The sequence below is a fragment of the Pieris brassicae genome, chromosome 10 (assembly GCF_905147105.1).
Source record: "Pieris brassicae chromosome 10, ilPieBrab1.1, whole genome shotgun sequence".
NCBI lineage: Eukaryota > Metazoa > Arthropoda > Insecta > Lepidoptera > Pieridae > Pieris > Pieris brassicae.
In genome coordinates this window covers 8,293,989-8,314,619 of record NC_059674.1, presented here as the reverse complement: position 1 = coordinate 8,314,619, position 20,631 = coordinate 8,293,989, and the positions used below count along the sequence as shown (strand labels likewise).

Here is a 20,631-nt window from a genome sequence, read left to right as displayed (position 1 = left end):
AAATAAAACAAGAGCATCTGACAAGTATTCAAACAACGATTACCTTCTGTACATTTTCCATCAGGCAAAAGCTTGAAGCCAGGCCTGCACATGCAGGTGTAGCTGCTGGCGCCCTTGGGGCTCAGCAAGCAGATGTGCTGACACGAGTCGGGCTTGCAGGGAGACGCGTACTGCGGCTGCAGCGAAGGGTGATGCACGTGGATGGACAGCGGCTGAGAGATCAAGTGAGAGACCACCGTCTGGTTGGTGCCCTTGAACTTGTGAGCCGATAGCACGCGGTTCAGCTGTCGATCCGTCCAGTACAGCGTATCCTCGAATAGCGTCAGCGAGTGGGGATGCAGCAGATAGTGACTTCCCGCGAGCACCTGCTGTCGGCCGGAGCCGTTGTAGTAGCAGAAGTCGATGAAGTCTAGTTTAGAATCCGCGAAGTACACTCTCTGCGTGGCCGTGTCCAGAGTTAATCCGTTTGGCCAATAAATTTTAGTGGTTATTATGGCCATGCGTTGCGTCCCGTCCATTCCGACTCTTTCGATCCGCGGGTTCTCTCCCCAGTCGGTCCAGAACAGCCACCTCGCATCGGGAGCGGGATCCAGACACATGCCTCTGGGCTGAGTGATGTTCCCGCTAACGAGTGCGGTCCGGGAGCTGCCGTCCTCCTTGGCCACCTCGATGGTGTTCAATTTGCTATCGAGCCAGTAGACGTTTCCCCCGACCCAGTCGTAAGCCAAGCCCTCGACTAGATCCAAGCCCGTGGAGATAAGAATTTGGGGCTCGCTGCCCCGGTCCAACCTCGAGATGGTCTTAAGTTTCATGTCCGACCAGAATATGGTGCCGGTGTGCATATTGGATGCAGTCGCGACGACATTTTCCACGTTGATCGGCACTCGTTCCAGACCTTGCTCGTTTAAGTCGGCCACGAGGATGGAGTGTCTGTTGGAGATGATGAGGAAGGCGCTGGAGTGATTGTTCGCTTTGCAGGAGTGCTTGTCTGCCGCGAGCTGGTACCCGTCGATGCAGCTACAGAAGTAAGACCGCTTGGTGTTGAAGCAGACCTGCGAGCAGAGGCCGGCCGGCTCGCACTCGTCGATGTCACGGCACGTAAAGCCATCCGCCTCAAGCTCTTCCCCGCTGGGGCACAGGCACAGGGGTCCCGACGGAGTCTGCTTACACTCGTTGGAACAGAGACCGCTGCGGTGCTGACATTCGGCCAAGTCACATCCCTCACCTGTCGAACATGTGCAGAATTAGATGGTGGTCTTTTTTTTTTTCATTCACAATTTCACGCTTCAAACCACAACCTATTTCCCAAATTGAGGAGCTCCGAATCGAGTCACTCACTGCTTACCACAGTTTTACTTCTTTTAATGCTAATTCTATGTAAGAAAGTCTTGTTAATTTTCTAAATAAATGAATTTTTTTCAGCGACGCCATGACCACCAAATAGTTGATAAATACGTAGAGATCGAGGTACCTTCATCGGCGCCATTGGGACAATCCGTATTGCCATCGCACACTTGCGTAATGTTGACACAACGGTCGGTGACTCCGGGGCATTGCCACTGGTTGGATGGGCACCTGCAAAATATGAATAAAACGGTCGTCTGTAAAATAATAAAACAATTAAACGCTTTTGAAGCGAAAAGTTAAATAAATATACCGGAACGGGGGAGGCTTGCAGGCGTGCTCCAGGCCTTCGTCGGAGTTGTCCCCGCAGTCGTCTCGTCCGTCACAAACGTAAGAACGGAAGACGCAACGCCCGTTGCCGCAGCGGAAATGACCCGAGGGACAGGACATGGAGCCGCACGCCGCCGGTTCGTCCGATAGGTCCTCGCAGTCCGGGGTGCCTGAAAATATGCCAATCACGACGGTCATATTAAAGAGATTTTTAGAGATGTGATTACGAAGTGTCACTCACCGTCGCAGTACCAGGTGTGCGGAATGCAGATGCCCGAGGTGCGGCACTGGAACTGCTTGTCAGGCGCACACTGGTGTGGCGCCAGAGACGGGCAGCCGGCCTCGTCCGAGCCGTCGTTGCAGTCCGGGATACCGTCGCACTTGTACGCCTCCTGCGAGACACGTTTCGTTTATTTGAATAGAAGTTCACACGGACTAGAGATAGCTTTATGCCATTCCATTCACCTGCACGCACTGCTTGAGGTCGGCGCACTTGAACTGCGACGCGAGGCAAGAGACGGGTGGGCAGTCGGCCTCGTCCTGTTTGTCGAAGCAGTCGTCGTCTCCGTCGCACACCCACGACGAGGGGATGCAGTGGCCCGTGCGGGGACACGTGAACTGAGGATGGAATGGTTGAATCCGAGGAACCGTTTTAGTTTAACATATTTAATTAGATTTACCATGTCTCACCTGGAAATAAGCACACGTTTTCTCGGCGCAGTGCGACCCTTCATCCGAACCGTCTCCGCAATCGTTCTCCGAGTCACACTTCCAGGTGTTCGGCACGCACCTACCGTTGTCGCACTGGAACTGAGAGGCGCTGCAGGTTACGTTGACGCATCCGGTCTCGTCCGAGAAGTCTCCGCAGTCGTTCTCGGAGTCGCATTTAAACGTCGCCGGAATGCATCGTCCCGATTTGCACATGAATTCGGACGCGTTGCACGTCGACTCTGAACAAGTGGAAATCACTTAAATTGACATTCACACGTGAAACCCTAATTTCCAAAAGTAGTAGAGTAAAAGCTCCATAATTATTACAAGAGAAAACTGAGTACTCACTCGTACAATTTTGTTCTTCATCACTGTTATCCAGACAGTCATCGTCTCCATCGCACACCCAGCTTTTTGGGATGCAACGTTGATTGTTACACGTGAAGTCCCAGGTGTTGGGGCAGGCCTGCAAGGGAGGTTCGGCGGCAGGGTCTGCGACGCATCGAGTGCCGTCGGCAGCTAATTTTTCTCCATAGGGGCACCCGCATTTTACCGTCAGCAGCTCCGTAGCGTTTCGCGGAACCGCAAAACAAAATTTCTGGCAGTTACCGTTGTTCACGGAGCACGGCTGGTTCGGGTCTATTCTTTGCACCTGGCGACTGTACACCTTCACTCCGTACAGCCTGTTCGTCTGCGGTTCCCGAACCATAATGTCTTCCTGCTCGCCCGTCAGCTTGTGCAGACGCACGATGGCGTCCAGCCGCCAGTCCGTTATATACATGAACTCCTTGTGGATGACTATCGAGAAGGGATGCCTGATCAGTCTAGAGTTGACGGTCTTGACGTCCGTGCCGTCCAGTTTGGCGTGTTGCACGTGGTCGAGAAGCGCGTCGCACCAGTATACGCGGTCGGCCTCGAAGTCTATGGATAGGCCGTTGGGCCAGCCCAGCGTCACGTTCTCGAACACCAGCAGTCCACTGCCGTCCGTGTTCGCCCTACTAATGTTGGCGGGACGATCCCATTCCGAGAAGAAAATAAAGCCTTTGTTGGGATGTACCACTATAGCGCGCGGTCTTTTCAGGTCTTTGAGGAGCGTTCTCTTGTATGCGATATTTCTGGTGGATAAGACGTTTAGAGTGCCCTTTCTGGAGTCGATATAGTACAGGTTCTTCGACGCCCAATCGACGGCGAGACCCTCGACGCCTTCGTTCTGCGAAGCCAGCACGATCTCCTTGGTGGTGCCGTTCCTGTGGACTCTATATATAACGTCTTGCAAGACGTCCGAGTAGTAGATGTACTCGTCTCTCGAATCGAAGTCCAAGCCTACGAATCGGGCGCGTCGCGAGACCACAGGAAGAATGGCGTCGTTGAAGCCCTCGATGACGGGATACAAGACTTTGCCCTTTATGAATCTCTGCTGCGAGTACATGAGGAACTCGTCGACGATGTCACAATTCTTGAGGTCGGTCTCAAGGCTGTAGCCGATGTTGCAGGCACAGCGGTAGCCGAGACCGCCGTTCAACAGGGCGGTGACGATGCACATATGTGCGCAGCCGCCGTTGTTGTTGCCGCACGGATTGTTGACAGAGGTCTGCTTCAGCGAGTGCACCACGGTGAGCGCCTTGGGCTCGCGGATGTCCTTGATCTTGTATACGCTTTCGATGGAGGAAGAGCCGAGGTATTTGCTGACCGCGCTAACTCCCTGCTTCGTGGTGTCCGACCAGAAAACTTTGTCCTCGAAGAGCGCGAGGCGCGCCGGGCTGGGCACCTGTTGGCCTCGCAGAACCAGGAAGCGATTGGCACCCTCGTAGTCAACGGTCTCGATGTAGTCCAGAAGCGAATCGCACCAGAACACGCGGCGGGCGATAATGTCTACTGCGATGCCTGACGCCTTGTACGTGGCCTCGGAGACCAGAGAGCGGACGTGGGTGCCATCCATGTTTGCGCGAATTATCTGCAAGTTTCAAAGTTAAATACATAATAAAAAATATTACATTTTAAGAGCCGTTTGGATTCCACAATGAATGTACCTGGCTGCTATCCGCGACGAACATTAACCCCAGCGTAGGATCGAGCGCAATGTCCGCAGGACTGGTGAGGTTAGATCCCAGCACCACGGCGTGCCAGCGGCCGTCCAGCTCGAACACGTCCACCTTCTGCCCGACAGCATCGGCCACGTACAGTTTGTCTCCGACCCAGTCCACAGCCAAAGCCACAGGCGCCCATGACCCCGCTACGCTGATGTCTCCTCCCACGTAACTGTTCACGCCCGCCGGACCAGCCCCTCCGCTTAGGTGCTGAGCGTGAATCTAGAACAGAGCCAAAGTCGACCAATACATTTTTGTGTCTGTTTAGCTGATCATTTCGCTTTCAAGTTAAGAACATGTATTGTATGAAATTAAAAGTAGAAAGCGATCCTGACATGTCTTATTAAAAGTACACACCTTTCGTGTCTTAAGATCGGACCAGAAAAGCAAATTCCTTCTGTAGTGGTAATCGAGACCGGCTGCGGAAGATGCATTGGCGAGAGTTGTGGGAATGCGTTTGTCCAAATCCAGGCGCAGGAGACCCTTCTCGTGAGCCAACACTAGAGTTGGGTTCTCGGCGTTCGCCTTGCAACTGCTGCCGTCTGTCAACGTGTATCCGGGGGCACAGCCACATTTGTAGGCTGGAATCAGCGGCACATATTTTAATTTAATTAATGGTAATTTAACTGCTGTACTAAAATTGAAATGACTTCGCAATATTAGAAACAATAACAACAATATTGGAACGTAGAATAAAATAATAAAAATTTCATATTGAAAAATATTTATAATTTTCCGTGAGTCTTTTATAAATTACTTGAGTTAAAAACAAATGAACTGTCAATATGATGCTTACATCCAGGCGTATTAACACAGAGCTGATGGCAGGGTCCCCACTCTTGGCACTCGTCCCGGTCCACACATGATCGACCATCGGGAGCCAAAGTCAATCCTTCGCCGCATGCGCATGCGCCGCCCAAAGGGGACGCTACACATGTTGATTCGCAACCAAGGGCCGGACAAGATGACGTTGCTGGATTAAAAATGTAAAACATTATATTGTAAACGATGATATATTTGTAACAAAATAGCGATCATCTGTAAAATCTTACAATCCATGTAGTTTATTGGCAAATTATCAAAGATAACTTACAACAGGCCGCTTCTTCATCAGCGTTATCATCACAATCCTTCTTTCCGTCACAAAGCTGTGCACGCGCAATACATTTGTGGGTCCCGGCGGGTCCTCCCCGGGGACACAGGTACTTATTGTCGGGACACGAAATCGCCGTGCAGTTGGCCTCGTCCGATCCGTCCGCACAATCCCGGAACCCATCGCAGTGGTAAGTCGCCGGGATACAAAGGGCGTTGCTACAACGGAACTGCCCTATGTGACAGGGCGGGAAACCTACGGGACACGTGTAAGTCTCAGTACAAAGGTTTTTTCCTTATTTTTGTATTGGCTTTGCTAATATAAATTATAATTTATATTAGCAATAATTCAAATTCAAATAAAAAAATGCAATATAAAAAGTTAAAATCTTGTTAGGAGCTAGGGGATAGGATAGAAAACGCCATAGTTCTCCTGAAGGGTTTATTTTTTAATAAATCTACGAGGAATTTGTTTACACTAAAAAGATACAAATTACGCACACAAATACACTAATTACCACACACAAAATACGGTCACTAGTTACTTTAATTACGCGCACTTCACAAGTACTTTTTCCCTATTCGCACTATTCTCTCAGAGTCGCATTCGAAATTGACTTAATTGTTCACGTTTCGGCTCGCTTATACATCCCTGGGAATAATTTTGAGAACTCTTTAGGCGGGATTGCTACTGAGTAGCGATTGTAGGATTCTAGAACGTACGTACTCTCGATCTCTTTCGCACATTGCTCTGTCCTTGCCGTACGGCGTTCTAGAGTGTTCAGTCTAGCTTCGAGAAGATTCCGATTTTCCGGCTCTCTCGTGTATCATTCCGTCATAGTCCCACACCTAGAAAATTCGGGCTAGAATATTCCTTAACCAAAGGGGTATAACTAGTCCTGAAAATGCCTGAAAATGGGTTTCCTGAAAACTGTACCACTTGACTACACATGTTCTGAAACTGTCTGAAAAAATATTTCAGCCTCCTGAAATCTAAGGTAACATTTTGCAAATTACATTTTATATTTGATAGAGCTCCGCTCCTGAAACGGCCGCAAATCACATTACAGCTTACTGAAAACTTGTGGAAAAATCGAGAAACATTTGTGTCAACCCGTCTTGTATCAATACGCTATAATTGGTTTTAAAAGATATTCAGTACCAACGTCAACAAGTATTCAAATTAAACCCTTGTTATTGCTTCAATCTAAGTACTAACATAATACTGAAATTGAGCATGGTTACTCCCGATATGCGTTACCGCTTGTAGGTCTTAGGTCTACTAAATCTGACGTACAACGTAAAATTAATTTCTTTGCGATCTCTTATTTAATTATTGCACTATCGAATGTCTAGCTTTTATATTCGTACTTGAAATTAATTATAAGAAAAAATTATCAACATTTATCATGCGCAAATTTAAAAATCTATTAAATTTTCACGTTTTATCAGATATTCATGAACAGCAGTACAAAGTAATTAGATAGTTTCAAAACCAACCTATGAGTTCAGGAAACTCTCCTCTCTATTTTTCGAATAACTAACATCCAGAGATTAATATATTGGGTAAGTACCTATTTGATACCTATCCACTTAATACTCGTAAAGACTATTGGAAATTTTTATTGTACATAATATTGTCTTTTATTAACATAGCTTTTACACATTTAAAGAAAACACTTTTTTACGGGATTGAAGCTATGTATTATTATAAACTTGTCATCGTGATCACTCACGCTGTAAAGCACGCGAAACGTCGGAAAAAAAATATTGTATTTTTTTGTTGTTGTAAATAAATAGTGCTTACTGCAATTAGCCTCATCTGAGTTGTCTCCACAGTCATCTTTATGGTCACATTTAGCACTGGCGTCCACACACTTATCTCCAGCGGAGCACCGGAACTGGTCAAGTCGGCAGCTGAGCGGGCTGCCTGGACAATCCTCTTCGTCTTTGCCCGTTCTACAGTCTAAATATCTGTCAAACACATTTTTCACGTTTAACTATAAATATAGAGAATTGCTATTGTTTACAAATAAACTACAATTGTCCATGACTTTAAGCTATTTAACACATATATTAAATTGTACGTTAGCGTTACAGCTTCAAAAACCTCTCAATTTTCGTAGGGAAACGTACGAAATGCGCATTTAACAAACAAACCAACGCAATTGCAGCAATAGTTAATAGTCTATTATAAAAACAAATTTACCCATCACATTTCTTTTCTTTCGGTAAACATGGTCCCTGTGTTGTGGAAATCTTCCCATATCCAGAGTTTTGCATTCCACACTGAAAGTCATCTACTTGGCATTTCCGATAAGCTGAAGAATAAAAAGAATAATCCTTCTTTAGTTTCCTTACGTTTAATTCATGCATTGATCGCCAACTTCAACCTATATTCTCAAACGAGGCACGATACAAATGACTTGGTTTCCCGAGGGTTTGAAAACTAGAACCTATTTGATATTTTTACATTAAATAACCACATAATAAACTTCAGGAGACCGCAAACTTATTAAGGCATACACAATGAAATTTCCGTTGTGTAAAGTGTATAACATATGCTTTGACAGAATTTGTAAAGAGCAATCATTTTTGTAAAAATTCCAACGTAAAAAGAGTATTAGACGACACAAAGGCGAAACGACGCTCGACTATAAACAGCGCAGTCTTGAAGCACTCGAGCCTTGAAAAAGAGGTTTACATAACTAAATGAAAATCTTATTATCTGGGAAGTCTTTCAAAAAGTCTCTTGAAGGCGGAGTTGGTGACGATTTTTAGAACAAGCCGGGCTAAGTAATGGCTTCCCAATTAGTTTATAAATGTTTCAATATCTAAGGTTTATTTTGTTATAAATATTATAACTATGCAGAAAGTTGAGATAAAAATGAGATGAATAAAACAAAATTGGACGTAGAAATCGAGGTAGTTTATTAGAATCAATTAAGTTAAGTGGCGAGCGGCATGACACAGAAAGTTATTCAGAGTTGAAGCTGCGAGCTCGAGAGATGAACTCATCTAATCTCGTTCAAACATTTTAAGGCGAACGCTGATATTTCCATTGTAACTTCTCTCACATATATTTAATATATCCAAAGTGGCGTACATAACATATACACCAGAATCATTATTTTAAAATATGTGACATCAAAAGATTCGTTTCTCTATAGAGCATAAGGCTGAGCATAAGTTATGTATCGAATTTTTATTTAGAATTACAGAATGATTGGACTGGTAATAAAAAGCGATTAACATTTTACAATAAGCTTTAATAGCAGACAGAATGGCAGTGCACGGCTCGTTCACCAAATAGTACAATCAATTTGCGACTGATAGAAAATACGGGCAATGATGTGACACTAATATTTTATGAAAATCCATTAAACGCCTAAATATGTTTTTGACTTTCTTTGAGTTGTATGGATTGTCTTATAGCACATGCACAACTCTTGAGCAGCGAGTGTGCGCTCAGCGTGAAGTGGTCCCGGTCCCAAGAGCTTCCGTTTCCGGGTCAGTAACGTAGCACTGTCTACTGTGACGTCACGAGTTTTCCTCACACAACATCTTTTCCTTAATTGCTTTACCCTTTATATTTCTCACATTCTTATAAAAACTTTAAAAAACATGATAAACAATTGTTTATTCTAATAACTCTATGCATAAATGAATCACACGAAAAGGAAATATTACTTCCAATATTATATCTGTTTATTGGCGCGATGACAAGTGACGTTACTTTGTGAACAAATATAATGAAAGTGAGCATATAACTTCACGTTTAAAGTGTTGAAAAGTTTCCTATTTTTAAACAGTTTATAACAAGAACAAGTGGAAGAATACAATGATTGCAGTCTATTAAAACTTTGTGGACAATCAGAGTTGCTCGGAAGTGCGCATTGTTTCGTTTCAAATTGAAAAATTGTTCTTTTTTATGAGAAAAACACTTTTCATCTTTAAGGGGCTTTCGAAACATCAAAGCAACTTTTTAAAGAATTTAGAACAAAAAATTAAGGGGGAAAAAATTAGGATTATAACAGTACTGTCGTTCCTGCGAGACGTAACATGAAGAAATTGAAATTACCTTAGTCTTGAAAAAGCCTACCCCAGTTCAAATTGGGTCATATAAACTATGCGAGCAAACAAATAAATTAGCTTACAACAAAACTAATTAATTAGATGTCAGCGTATGAGAACGTAAAAAGTCAATTTCCAGGCAATTAAAAGTTGTACGAGAGTTGGTTGATGACAGCCGTCGGGCGTAGGCTGTCAGTTGCAGCCCAACCTACCCACAGCCCTTTTTAAGCCTTCAAGTTACACTTCTCTACGCAATACAACGTGTAAAACTCACGTCAAAAATAAAGTGACCAATTTTCATAAATTCCAGTCCAGTTGAAGAAGATCAAATAACATTACTATAGTTTGTAAGTATATTGTGTATATATTGTATAATGCTAAATAGTGTGGTTTAATTAGGCCTCATCAAAAGTAAAGAGGAGCGATGAGAGTACCGAAACTCTCTCTGGGCGCGTTCCAAATGAAACAAAGTTTTCGTTGAAAATAAGCAAACAGAGTTGTTTGCAAATCACACGTTGAACTTTTAACACACCGACGACTCATAGTAGTTGAGATTTCCAATTCCGTGAATAATGTTTAGATATCGATAGAGTTATCACCTGTCAGCTATTAAATAATATTGTATCAGAAATGTTTCAGGCATACTCTGGAATAAACCGTTATACTTCGTCTATACATTACAGATTTAGTTGAATTCTTATTAAAATTATAAATTATTATTCCCCTAATGACATTAAACTGTTATTTGAAATACATGTTTTATTTTGTAAATTTTAATAAGGGTGATCTATAATATAATATTTAACCTCGGCCGATCGTCATGTTTGATTCACTTAGTTTTTTATTTCGCATGGGTTTTGCAAGACGCAAGATTTTTATTAGCTTTTTGCCAATTTTATTAATTCTTAGTGAGTGCTTTGTGCGTATTTTACACCATTTGAAGGAAAATTATTAATTACTATATTGTGCACCTTTCTTAAAGTTTGTATATCGAAACAATGTATGTACTCAAGGCTTATTACTTTAAGATAAAATTGTGTATCAACGGCCACAGAACCGTTCTTGGTACAACTATTTACTGAAAAAGTTTACAGTAAACGAAAGTGACCCGTCACGGTCGGATCGGTAATGCTGAAGCGCAATAAAAACCAAAGAGAAAGGTTTCAACAGTGTGCAAATTTTAATTATTAATAAAATTAGATAAGAGATACTCACTGCAATCGGCTTCGTCGGTACCATCTACACAGTCAACATGCATATCACACCGGTAGTGTGGCGGGATGCAATATGTTTTATTCCACACGTACTGCCCACACGTCAGCTGACCGGCCTCGCATTCTGGGGCCTCTGAAAGTACGAAAAAAAACATCATTCAACTGTCTTAAAAATTGTGTTTGACAAAAAAATGCGCAAAGTGATTGTGGGAAGAGTCCTGGACTGCAGTACACATTTATTTATTTATTTCGTATTCATACAGCTAACATAAATCAAATACAACAAAAAATAATTATACTAAACATTTGGCCAAAGGAAAAATTCAATAAATGTTATAAAATCTGAATACCTAATTCGGCTGTGCTGTGTGACGATGTGAAAGTGTGTGCTCATTGTATCTATTTTGCTGATATTGGTTATTATATAATGATGTATTAATTAGACAGTTTAAATAAAACTTTGTGAACAGACCTAATACGAATGTATTAATATACATAACTCGACGTTTCGCGTCGTTAAAGAACTTTTAATTAAAAGTGTAGTACTCACAATTAGCCTACACCACTACATCAATATAATCACTGATAATTTTGAGGCTTGATTAGTTTTCTATTAATCTTAATGTTTTAATCTATTGAACGTATACATCGTAACGGATATAAACTTCAAAATAAAATAAACTATATAAATAACGGTAGTCTTTCATTGGTGTAATTATTCCGACATTGCAACCCGACTCGATAAATATTCACAACACACAGGAGGGATCAATCCTCTCCGTCATTAGGACAAAGGTTGCTCGACCTGCAATCAGTGTCGATCATCAATCACTCGAGGGCTCCCCTCCGCGGGGCCCCGGTCTATTCGAGGGGCCCTGCAGGAGTGTAGGGTCCTTATCAGCGCGCTGTGATTGAATTCACGCTCGACGGGTTAAATGATTGGATCGGTTTATTGTTTAATCGCTCAATGCCCTTTACCGTGTTCAAATTAATTGCTTTTATACATCGATCTGCTAAACAATTGCCGAACGGTTGTAGATAAATGTTCAAGTACGCTCGGCACACCTCTCACCTCGCAGCCGCACCCGCTCTCGTTTCAATTGTTTCGCGAGTTGAAACATACAATGGAGTTGAGTCTATTAACTGTGTTTAAAATAATGTCGAAAACCTTAACGGACATAGTCTTAATGTGAGTTGCATACAAATATCGCTAAATAGGCAAGTCGTATACTACTGTATACATTACCTACTATAACCTACTAACATAACCTACTAATATAGTAGGTTATGCATAACGAAACGCTATAAAATCTATAGATTCTAGAGGCTGTACACGTGACTGAAGGCCAGACCATTAACCAAACTTAAATCTGTGTTGACGTGAAAAAAGCGCGCGAAAAATGTCAAGTTGTCATCTGTCACGTGCAACAATGGCTTGTGAATAAGGGAGCTTATTCACGAATTTTTAACGATTTACATTTCGGAGGACATCTGTGGAACGTTGTCCGAGGCAAGTAAATGAAATATGATGCTATTAGTTTAAAAGCCGTCGGAACTGTACGATGTTGGTATTAATGGCAAATAATTGTGAACAAAAGTTAGTTTTAGGTGCACGGCTTGTGGTGTGCACTTTAAGCGATCTTGTTTTAGATTAAATACTAAATCTAGAGAATTATTATATATATTTTTAAAACTTCTTTTGTGTTCTATTTTCTATTCAAGATTTAATTGTTATAAGTAAAGAATTTAAATACTAAACATTTCATACTTCCAGCGTCACACAACTTATCGACGAGGAACAAAAATTTAATTGGGGCATAAAAACCGCTACATAAATAATAATAGTAAAAGAGTAACATGTTTTGAAACCACCAATAAGTTTTTTAAAAGAAATTATTTTTTTTTGAAACCCGTATGTAAAGTGATATTTTTGTGTTAATTTGACTTGTGTATATTTCTCTCTCCCTTACTAACTATTAAAATATACTTACGGCAAGACTGCAGCTCGTCCTCGCCCCGCTCACAATCCTGTTGGTAGTTGCAGACCCACAGTGCTGGGATGCACTTGCCGTCTGCGCATCGAAACATACCGGTCGGACATATTGTATCGCCTGAAACACGTTAAACTTTATTTATAAAAGATATACATTATTATAATACCATTTAAAATTCAATTTTCATCATTTCTAATATAGTATTCTACTCGATACAGTACAGACGACGTATAATTTGGCATCAATGAAACTTATGAATCCAACATTTTTTAGGAGAATTTATAAATATTGTTATTGTGTAATATAATTGGTTAGGCAAGATACAATTTTACCACAGAAACCTACTTTATTTATTCTCTTTATACGGCTTTAGAAGCAGAATAGTAGACTTTATGGTGTTGAATAAAACATAGGTAGGAACAGTGGGGTAATGAGACGGGGAAACGGCCTGCGTTTATCTCAACACCGTCCATCTCTCTGATAACATTTACTGGAGACCCGAATAGTTAACCACTTAAAACCTACTACAAAAATGCAGACCGTAATTACGTCCTTTAAACAAATCAATGAACATTTTGTTACTATGGACCTACTCTGAAGATATGCAATTATTTTCTAGGTTATAACCTTGTATAGCGTTTCAGTTTCTTCATAAGCACAAGCTACAAATTTTTACCACTTTATGAGTGTTTTATCGACACTAAAGTTTCTCAATATACTCAAATTTTATGTCAAATATTTAGAGGAATAACAGGAAGCAGTTTTTAATAAAACTTTTGATATAATTATTTTCTCAGCCGGTGAAATATGAAAATATAAAAATACTACGTAATATTTTAAAAATAACGTCAAACTGATAACCTTTTTCTTGGTTTATTTCAAGTAGGTTAAAAGATACTCCAATTTCAATATGTTGACGCACAGCGGTAACGACTCGCATAAAAATCTCAATATCTACTTAAAAAGACGTTAAGATTGAATATCCCGTGGCCAGTTTACAAGTTAACGAGGCGGATAACTCGGAAAGAACTGGATCTTGTTATGGGATAACGAGTTTTATGACATTGTTATAGTCAGCTTGCCGACATTACGGTAATGAATTATAGGGAAACGACGCAGTTTAATAATTACTCTGTAGTTAAATTCTAATGTTCTTAGTGGGTTTAGCTAATTAATGCGTAAAGTAAATGAAATGCGACGTAATTTTGTTGCATTTAGGTAGCTCAAATAAAGAGTGCATGACTAGATCAGCAGGACTTGTATATATCGGAAAGCGAATTGTATATATTTGATGCCCTGTGCATCAAAAGGTAACAAATGCAGTCTAATGGACAAAATCGAAAATTTCAGTACGAGATGCGCCGTTCCGCCACACTTGTAGGTTTTGTAAATCTATGTCTTGCAGTTAAGTTGTTGTAGCGGTAAGTTCCTACTTAAACTAATTTTTAAGAGAGATATTTTACTTCAGTAGTCGTTAAGTTGGTGTAATGGCATAGCACACGTCATGCTCTGTTGCTACGTAGAGACACGCTACGAATTTCAGCCACGTTACGGTTCTACGGAAGCTCTACGAGCAACCGAGCATGTGAAGAATGTTTGGGGTAATCTAATATTTATTTGAATTTTTAAGCAGCATGTAACTTTTTAGTTCTAAACACAGATACAACATAATATCAAATTTTGTGATCAAATATTATTTAAATAAAAAGGGGTTAATAATAAAATCTATTTCTAATTTATTAAAAAGGAATTTTCCTTTAATTTTTGGAGGTATCACATTGAACGTTCCTTAGAATGTCGTTTACGTAATAGTGCTGGCCTGTCGCCAGGTCTGCAATGTAGGTAGTGTCGGAGAACACGGCTTATAATGGACCATCTGGTTTCATCTGCGACACGGCATTTACACTTTGACACTGGCATATCGCGGAATGTGATCTGAATTTATATGGATAAAATAATACTTGTATATGATTTTGGTTCATATTGTTTATTTTATTATTATATAGAACTTTATATTTGTCCTATCTATAAACTATATTATACAACACATATTAAAGAATCAAACATATCAAAATTTAATACAAAGGTTGAAACAAAAGTTATGAAATGTTGTCTGGGGTTAGATTCTCAATTGAGCGGACTTCGCTCAACTTATGATTTTGTTGTTCAATGAGGCAGCAATTAGGGCGCGTATATTACACAGGAGAAGCGTTTAGCGACAAAAAATTTATAAGTTTTAGAAGACTGATAACACAGTCAGTATTTCTACGGTATTTTTACCATAAATGTTTGAAAAACCCCAATTAGTAAAATAATCTTTTGTTTTGAGAAAATAGCTATGACATATATAATGTTGTAAAATTCTCAATAATACTTATTTTATTTAAATACTAAGAAGATGTAGATGGCAGTACATAGTCCTTTATTTGCTACGATTAAAATCTAGAGAGATCTGACAGTCTTTTATATGACAGTTGTTTTTCTTATCTCTAATACATTCTGGGTCTGGAAATGTCCAACTGGGTGTACTTAACGTGAATTGCTTGTCGCTTAAAAGTAATTTTTCGCTTCAGCTTTAGTTGCGTAAGAATCTTGTACACAAAATAAATTGCAACGGGACTCGTGGGATTGTTTTTAAATTTCGTTACATGAGGCTATATGAACTCGAGCGAGATAGCTGTACTTTTCATCTACGACCGGATAAAGACGCAAGATTTTGCTGAGATCTGAGTTTTGGCTGGGAAAATATATCAACACTTTTCAGAAATAATTCTATATTTTTGATTTGAAAACTTTTGTTTAGGTTCAACTTTCTGCTTAAATTATGCACACGTCCAGTGTCCATAAGTGCAGCGAAGTAGTACATTTTCATATCAAAACATAAAATTGAAAGTATGCAAATGCTTTGATAAAAAAAAAATACAGCTAACATATGTCGTAGCAATTATTAAAACTAACACTGGTACAATGATATTTCTAAATCTCCAACGCATGTGATGAAAATAACGAAAATGAAAATTAATTCCTGATTTTAATATTCTCACAAAGTTGGACAAGACGTCTCTGACAAGCTGAATTTACGAAGAAATTTAAAAAGGACGGAACTTATCGAATCTTCTCTCCGAGCTTTCCCCAGAGTTTTATATTTCCAGTAGATATGTAAATTATCTGTTAAATAATATTATACGGCGGGGACACTTGCCCTGATAGCTCGCCACTCAGTTGGAAGTTTATATTATATTTTCACTGAGTACAATACAAACGGTATTAAGCACACTGTATCGTATTATGTTGATGGAATCGTGAGAGAAAAGAATAAAATTATTTAAATCTGTTGATGTAACTGGAAGGTGATTTTGTTGAAATGAATGGCTTGTAAAAGGTTTACGTTAATTAATATATATTAGTCATTTTAATATTCGTTGTATATTATTACCGTTGCATATGTTAAAACATTTCGTTTGTTTTTTGTGCAGTTGTTTGGTCAAGCAAGTTGTTTGTTTTTAAATTTACTTTACCTTCATAAGATATTTTTTTTTTATATTTTAAAATTTAATTAATAACAATATTGTTGCAAGTGGCGTGGACAAGTAAAGTAAGTATAGCTTAAGGGATATCCTAACCTTTTTCGAAATTACTTTAACGCCCCGTTAAGTATGATTAATGAATTTTGTGACTTATTTTGGGATAAACGTTTAAAATTTATTAGACAGCCGAGTCCGATTGGGGTAACACCGGTGTAACTCTGAAATATAATTTATGGGTCGTTACGTCGATAGGAGGGCGGAATTGATAACATGTCGCAATCTAAACGTTTTTGCATCTACCCTCCCTTAACAATTTTCCAGTATCACGTAAGATTTATTTCAGAAGGAATGCAAGTAAACAAATTTTGAATATGGTCTTGACTGTGTATATGTTTGTTAGTAAAAGGTTATTCTCGCATTTATACCATCTGTTGAAGGGATCATGAATAAGAAGCCTAACTCTGTTTTTGCGATAACATTAGATATTCTAACACACGGAGCAAATTATGACTTCATTTTGAGGCGGCTCGATGTATAATGAGATACAAACAAACTCTTCACAAGGATACACTTCACAAACCTATTTTCGATGCAAATATATGTTTGGCTATACTTTTGTACTGAACTTCATGATGATATCCAATGAATTTAGTGATTTTTGATTCAGATTCTGCCTTTGACGCAGAATCTTCATCGACGACTCTACACTACGTAGTCCAGCCATAAGTTCTGTTACTAATGAAAGTGTATTTTTTAAATGAAATAATGTAATATTATTAAAATTTATACCTGAATATTTATTAATCTCATAAAAATATTCTATTTGAAATGGCCACCTTTTGATTTTATACAGGCCTTTAATCTGTTTGGTCACGAATCTATGGATTTACTTGAAGTCTAAAGCATTGATGAGGGCCAGTCTTCAGCTCTTATAAAGTCCAGAACGTTGGTTTCAAGCCAGTTCGTGCCTTGTGACCAGATGCAGAAGGCTCCTGAAAAGTCTATGGTATATTTTTAAAAAGTTTATTGTTGGAAGTTTAACAACATAATCCAAGGCTGAATGTTGATTCGCTTTGGCTGAAGTTTTCACTCCTTTTTAACAAAAATGTAATTTTGTAAATAAGACTCGCCCCACCAAACGTTGAACGTACCGTCACGTCAAAAAATAAGATGTTTTGCTTCCTAATGGGGTTTCGACGAATTCTGGCTTTAACGGCCTTTGTAGTTCTAACAGCACGTAGCCGCCCCGATCTTTTCTGGTCTTCAGACAGACGAAGTGTTGTTGTATTATGTTGATAGTACGATATACGAACATACGGCTGAAACCAAGCTTTTGAAGTGTCTAGAATATGACCGACGGCTCCACACCTACTTTGTGCAAGGCGATCACTGCAATCCTAGTATCTTTAACACCCTATTCTATATTATAATTTGATAATGAACACGACAAAATATATGAAATGGTAGAAAACCGAAAAAAGTTTTAAAAATAATATACGTGTTCTAAATTCAAAATAATTAAAAAAAAGAAAAGTTTTTATAAAACAGTATTTATGGCCAAAAACTAGTCTGGCCATAAATAATGTTACAATTAAAAATTAACAAAATATTATATTTTAATACAGAATCTGTCATTTTTATATCATTATTCAGTGGGTGGTGTTCATCGTTATTAATATAGAGTGTGGTGATAAAGAGAACCCTATCGCTGTGATTGCATTACACCAAGAAGGTATGGAGCCAAATGCAATGTTTAAAACTCTCCATACGCTTGGTATTAGTAAAATGTTGGTGTGCCAGGCTATTAATAGATACAACGAGACCTCCTCTGTTTGTGACAGTAAAAGATCTGCCTTCACGTAGTGTTCGTAAGAAAAAGGTAGTCAAAGCAGTAAGGGAAAGAATTTGCAGAAATCCTGTCCGAAAGCAAAAGATTTTATCGGGAGATGAATAAAACATCTAGAATCATGCCGCGTATTTTAAAAGATGACTTAGGACTTGTAGCCTGTAAGAGACGTACTAGTCATTTCTTAACTGATATTAAAAAAAAGAATAAGGTGGTAAAACCGAAACAACTACTGAAACGGTACGCAAATGGAGGTCACAGAAAATTTTTGTTTACGGATGAGAAATTTGTTACAATTGAGCAACATTTTAACAAACATGATATTTATGCTCAAAGCTCTAAGAAAGCTTTCCAATTAGTCGACAGAGTGCAACGTGGGCGCTATCCAATTTTAGTGATGGGCACAAGTGTATCAAGATACCATTCTTGAGAAGGTAGTGAAGCCCCTTAACAACTCCATGTTCAATAACCAAGAATGGAACTTCCAGCAAGACTCGGCGCTGGGTCATAAAGCCTGGTCTACGCATTCTTGGTTGGAAACGAACGTTTCGGACTTCATCAGAGCTGAAGACTATCCGTCGTCAAGTCCCCAAATCGCCAAGATTTATGGTCAGTTTTAGAGAGTACGGCTTGATAATTTGGAGTTCCTAACACAATCCGTACGATTCGCAGTGAAGAATTTTCTCATGGAAAGAGTGCGTGCTTCTATTGATATCTGTCCTCAACGCTTAAAGTACTGTATTGCAGCCAATGGAGACCACTTCGAATAAGCTTTTTATATTTAAAATGTTTATAAATGTATGTATTAAACTAATACACTGTAAATGTTATTTGCAATAGAAAAAATGTTTTTCTACTTTGTTTCAGTATTTATGGCCAGACTAGGTATAGTTCCCATTTTTCACAGTACATGTCTCACATTCAATCACGCTGATGCAGTATACTCGCTGTAAATTTAACTGTAATTATGGAAACTTTGGAAGGGTGACTGTGATGTATTAGGGTCATAAGAGAATTAAGGGATGACCTTACGAAAATTACGAACTTAAGGTGTTCTTACAAATAACAAACATTTTATAGAGTAAATATAATATTAAGTCAAAAATCTTCTTTTGTATAAGATATATTAATATCAGGTAGAAGAAACCAAACACTTATTTTTCAATATGTCTATCTATATATCTCTATATGATAATATCTATACATCTATGATGTGGTAAACTTGAATAAATATATATCTTGCTTAATCTCTCGGAATCGTGAGCTCGGATTCCGTGGCTTATATTAATTGGACCAGTTAAAAACTATAGTTAGACTTATTACTTCAAATTATTTTCAGTAAACACACCGAACTATGACAATCTACGTGATATCTATTTTAATTCTACAACAAAACAGCTTTTAATAACTACTACAGTAGATAAATGAGAAAGTGTTAAAACGCATTAAAAATACAAAATTGTAACAGATGAATGGTGAACCGTTCTTACCTGTTTCGTATTGAAATTATATATTTATATTCTACAAGGTGCACCCCAAATCTATAACACTAAGTATCCAAAGTGGAGTTAGGTCTCTGTTACTATGTATTAATCTTCAATCAATATCGTATAATCAAACGTCTGTCTGATAATAATAGAGTACAAATAGAATGATATTTGGCTAGAAGTAACATTTTAAATTAGCATATGAAAATCAGAACATGAATTCAATTACATTCCCTGAAAATGTGACTACGACGGATTATATATATATCACTCCACTTTGAATCGTTTTCTAATAATTCTACTTTAAGAAACTTATAGTATAGGAAAATAAACACACTCGTTCACTAGTCACTGATAGAATCAACACTAAACATCCCCAGATTATTATTCTACGTGTATATATGCAGCCTCGAAGATAATGGTAATAATTTTGATACACATTACACACACAAGGTACAATTTCCAAAAAAAAGCTAGTAAAATATTCCGTTTGTACGGGAATATTCGGTGTATTGTGTCGTTAACGGCTTGCGCCTCTAAAACCCGCTACGACGTACCTTTGAAGCGTAATTTTTTAAAGCTAGCTTTCAGTTTTGGTAGACGAGGCTTCATTCGCCCCGTACGTCCTGAAAAATATACTTTACTTAATATCTAATTCACATTTTATTCGTTAATAGTGTTTCGATGTGACTAATAAGCTTAAACTAGTCAGTCCACGGATTACGTTTACCGTATTTGAAAGCTTGCAACTAGTCTTATATTTGTACAGAAATAAAATATTATTTTTTAAATATTTTTATGAACAGAATGGCGTACATAAAATGGTCGATATTGATGGTCGGTGAATGGGACGCGTTAGGTCGTACATTACGATTGGACACACACTATTTATGTGCAATCTGACAGATTTACTTGTTTTTGTATT

At 39.1% G+C, this 20,631-nt stretch overlaps 1 protein-coding gene and 1 long non-coding RNA gene across 3 annotated transcripts in view; one reads left to right on the top strand and one right to left on the bottom strand.

Annotated features, from left to right (window-relative positions):
* LOC123715532 (low-density lipoprotein receptor-related protein 2) overlaps window positions 1-20,631 on the bottom strand; it is an 89,202-nt gene that overhangs the window by 10,913 nt on the left and 57,658 nt on the right. Inside the window, exons 2-17 of one of the 2 annotated variants that reach the window (XM_045670581.1) lie at window positions 20,264-20,332; window positions 12,844-12,963; window positions 10,854-10,985; window positions 7,774-7,885; window positions 7,372-7,538; window positions 5,566-5,820; window positions 5,269-5,445; window positions 4,830-5,053; window positions 4,416-4,694; window positions 2,734-4,339; window positions 2,365-2,624; window positions 2,140-2,292; window positions 1,916-2,066; window positions 1,658-1,844; window positions 1,472-1,575; window positions 44-1,225 (exon numbers count right to left, since the gene is read on the bottom strand). In XM_045670581.1, the coding sequence (XP_045526537.1) occupies window positions 44-1,225; window positions 1,472-1,575; window positions 1,658-1,844; window positions 1,916-2,066; window positions 2,140-2,292; window positions 2,365-2,624; window positions 2,734-4,339; window positions 4,416-4,694; window positions 4,830-5,053; window positions 5,269-5,445; window positions 5,566-5,820; window positions 7,372-7,538; window positions 7,774-7,885; window positions 10,854-10,985; window positions 12,844-12,963; window positions 20,264-20,332 (5,178 nt within the window). The remainder of the gene's footprint in view (window positions 1-43; window positions 1,226-1,471; window positions 1,576-1,657; window positions 1,845-1,915; window positions 2,067-2,139; window positions 2,293-2,364; window positions 2,625-2,733; window positions 4,340-4,415; window positions 4,695-4,829; window positions 5,054-5,268; window positions 5,446-5,565; window positions 5,821-7,371; window positions 7,539-7,773; window positions 7,886-10,853; window positions 10,986-12,843; window positions 12,964-20,263; window positions 20,333-20,631) is intronic. The other variant, XM_045670582.1, reaches the window with a different exon arrangement.
* On the top strand, window positions 11,816-12,777 carry LOC123715535. Its single transcript, XR_006754443.1, has 2 exons — window positions 11,816-12,041; window positions 12,170-12,777. It is a non-coding gene; the product is annotated as an uncharacterized LOC123715535 (long non-coding RNA).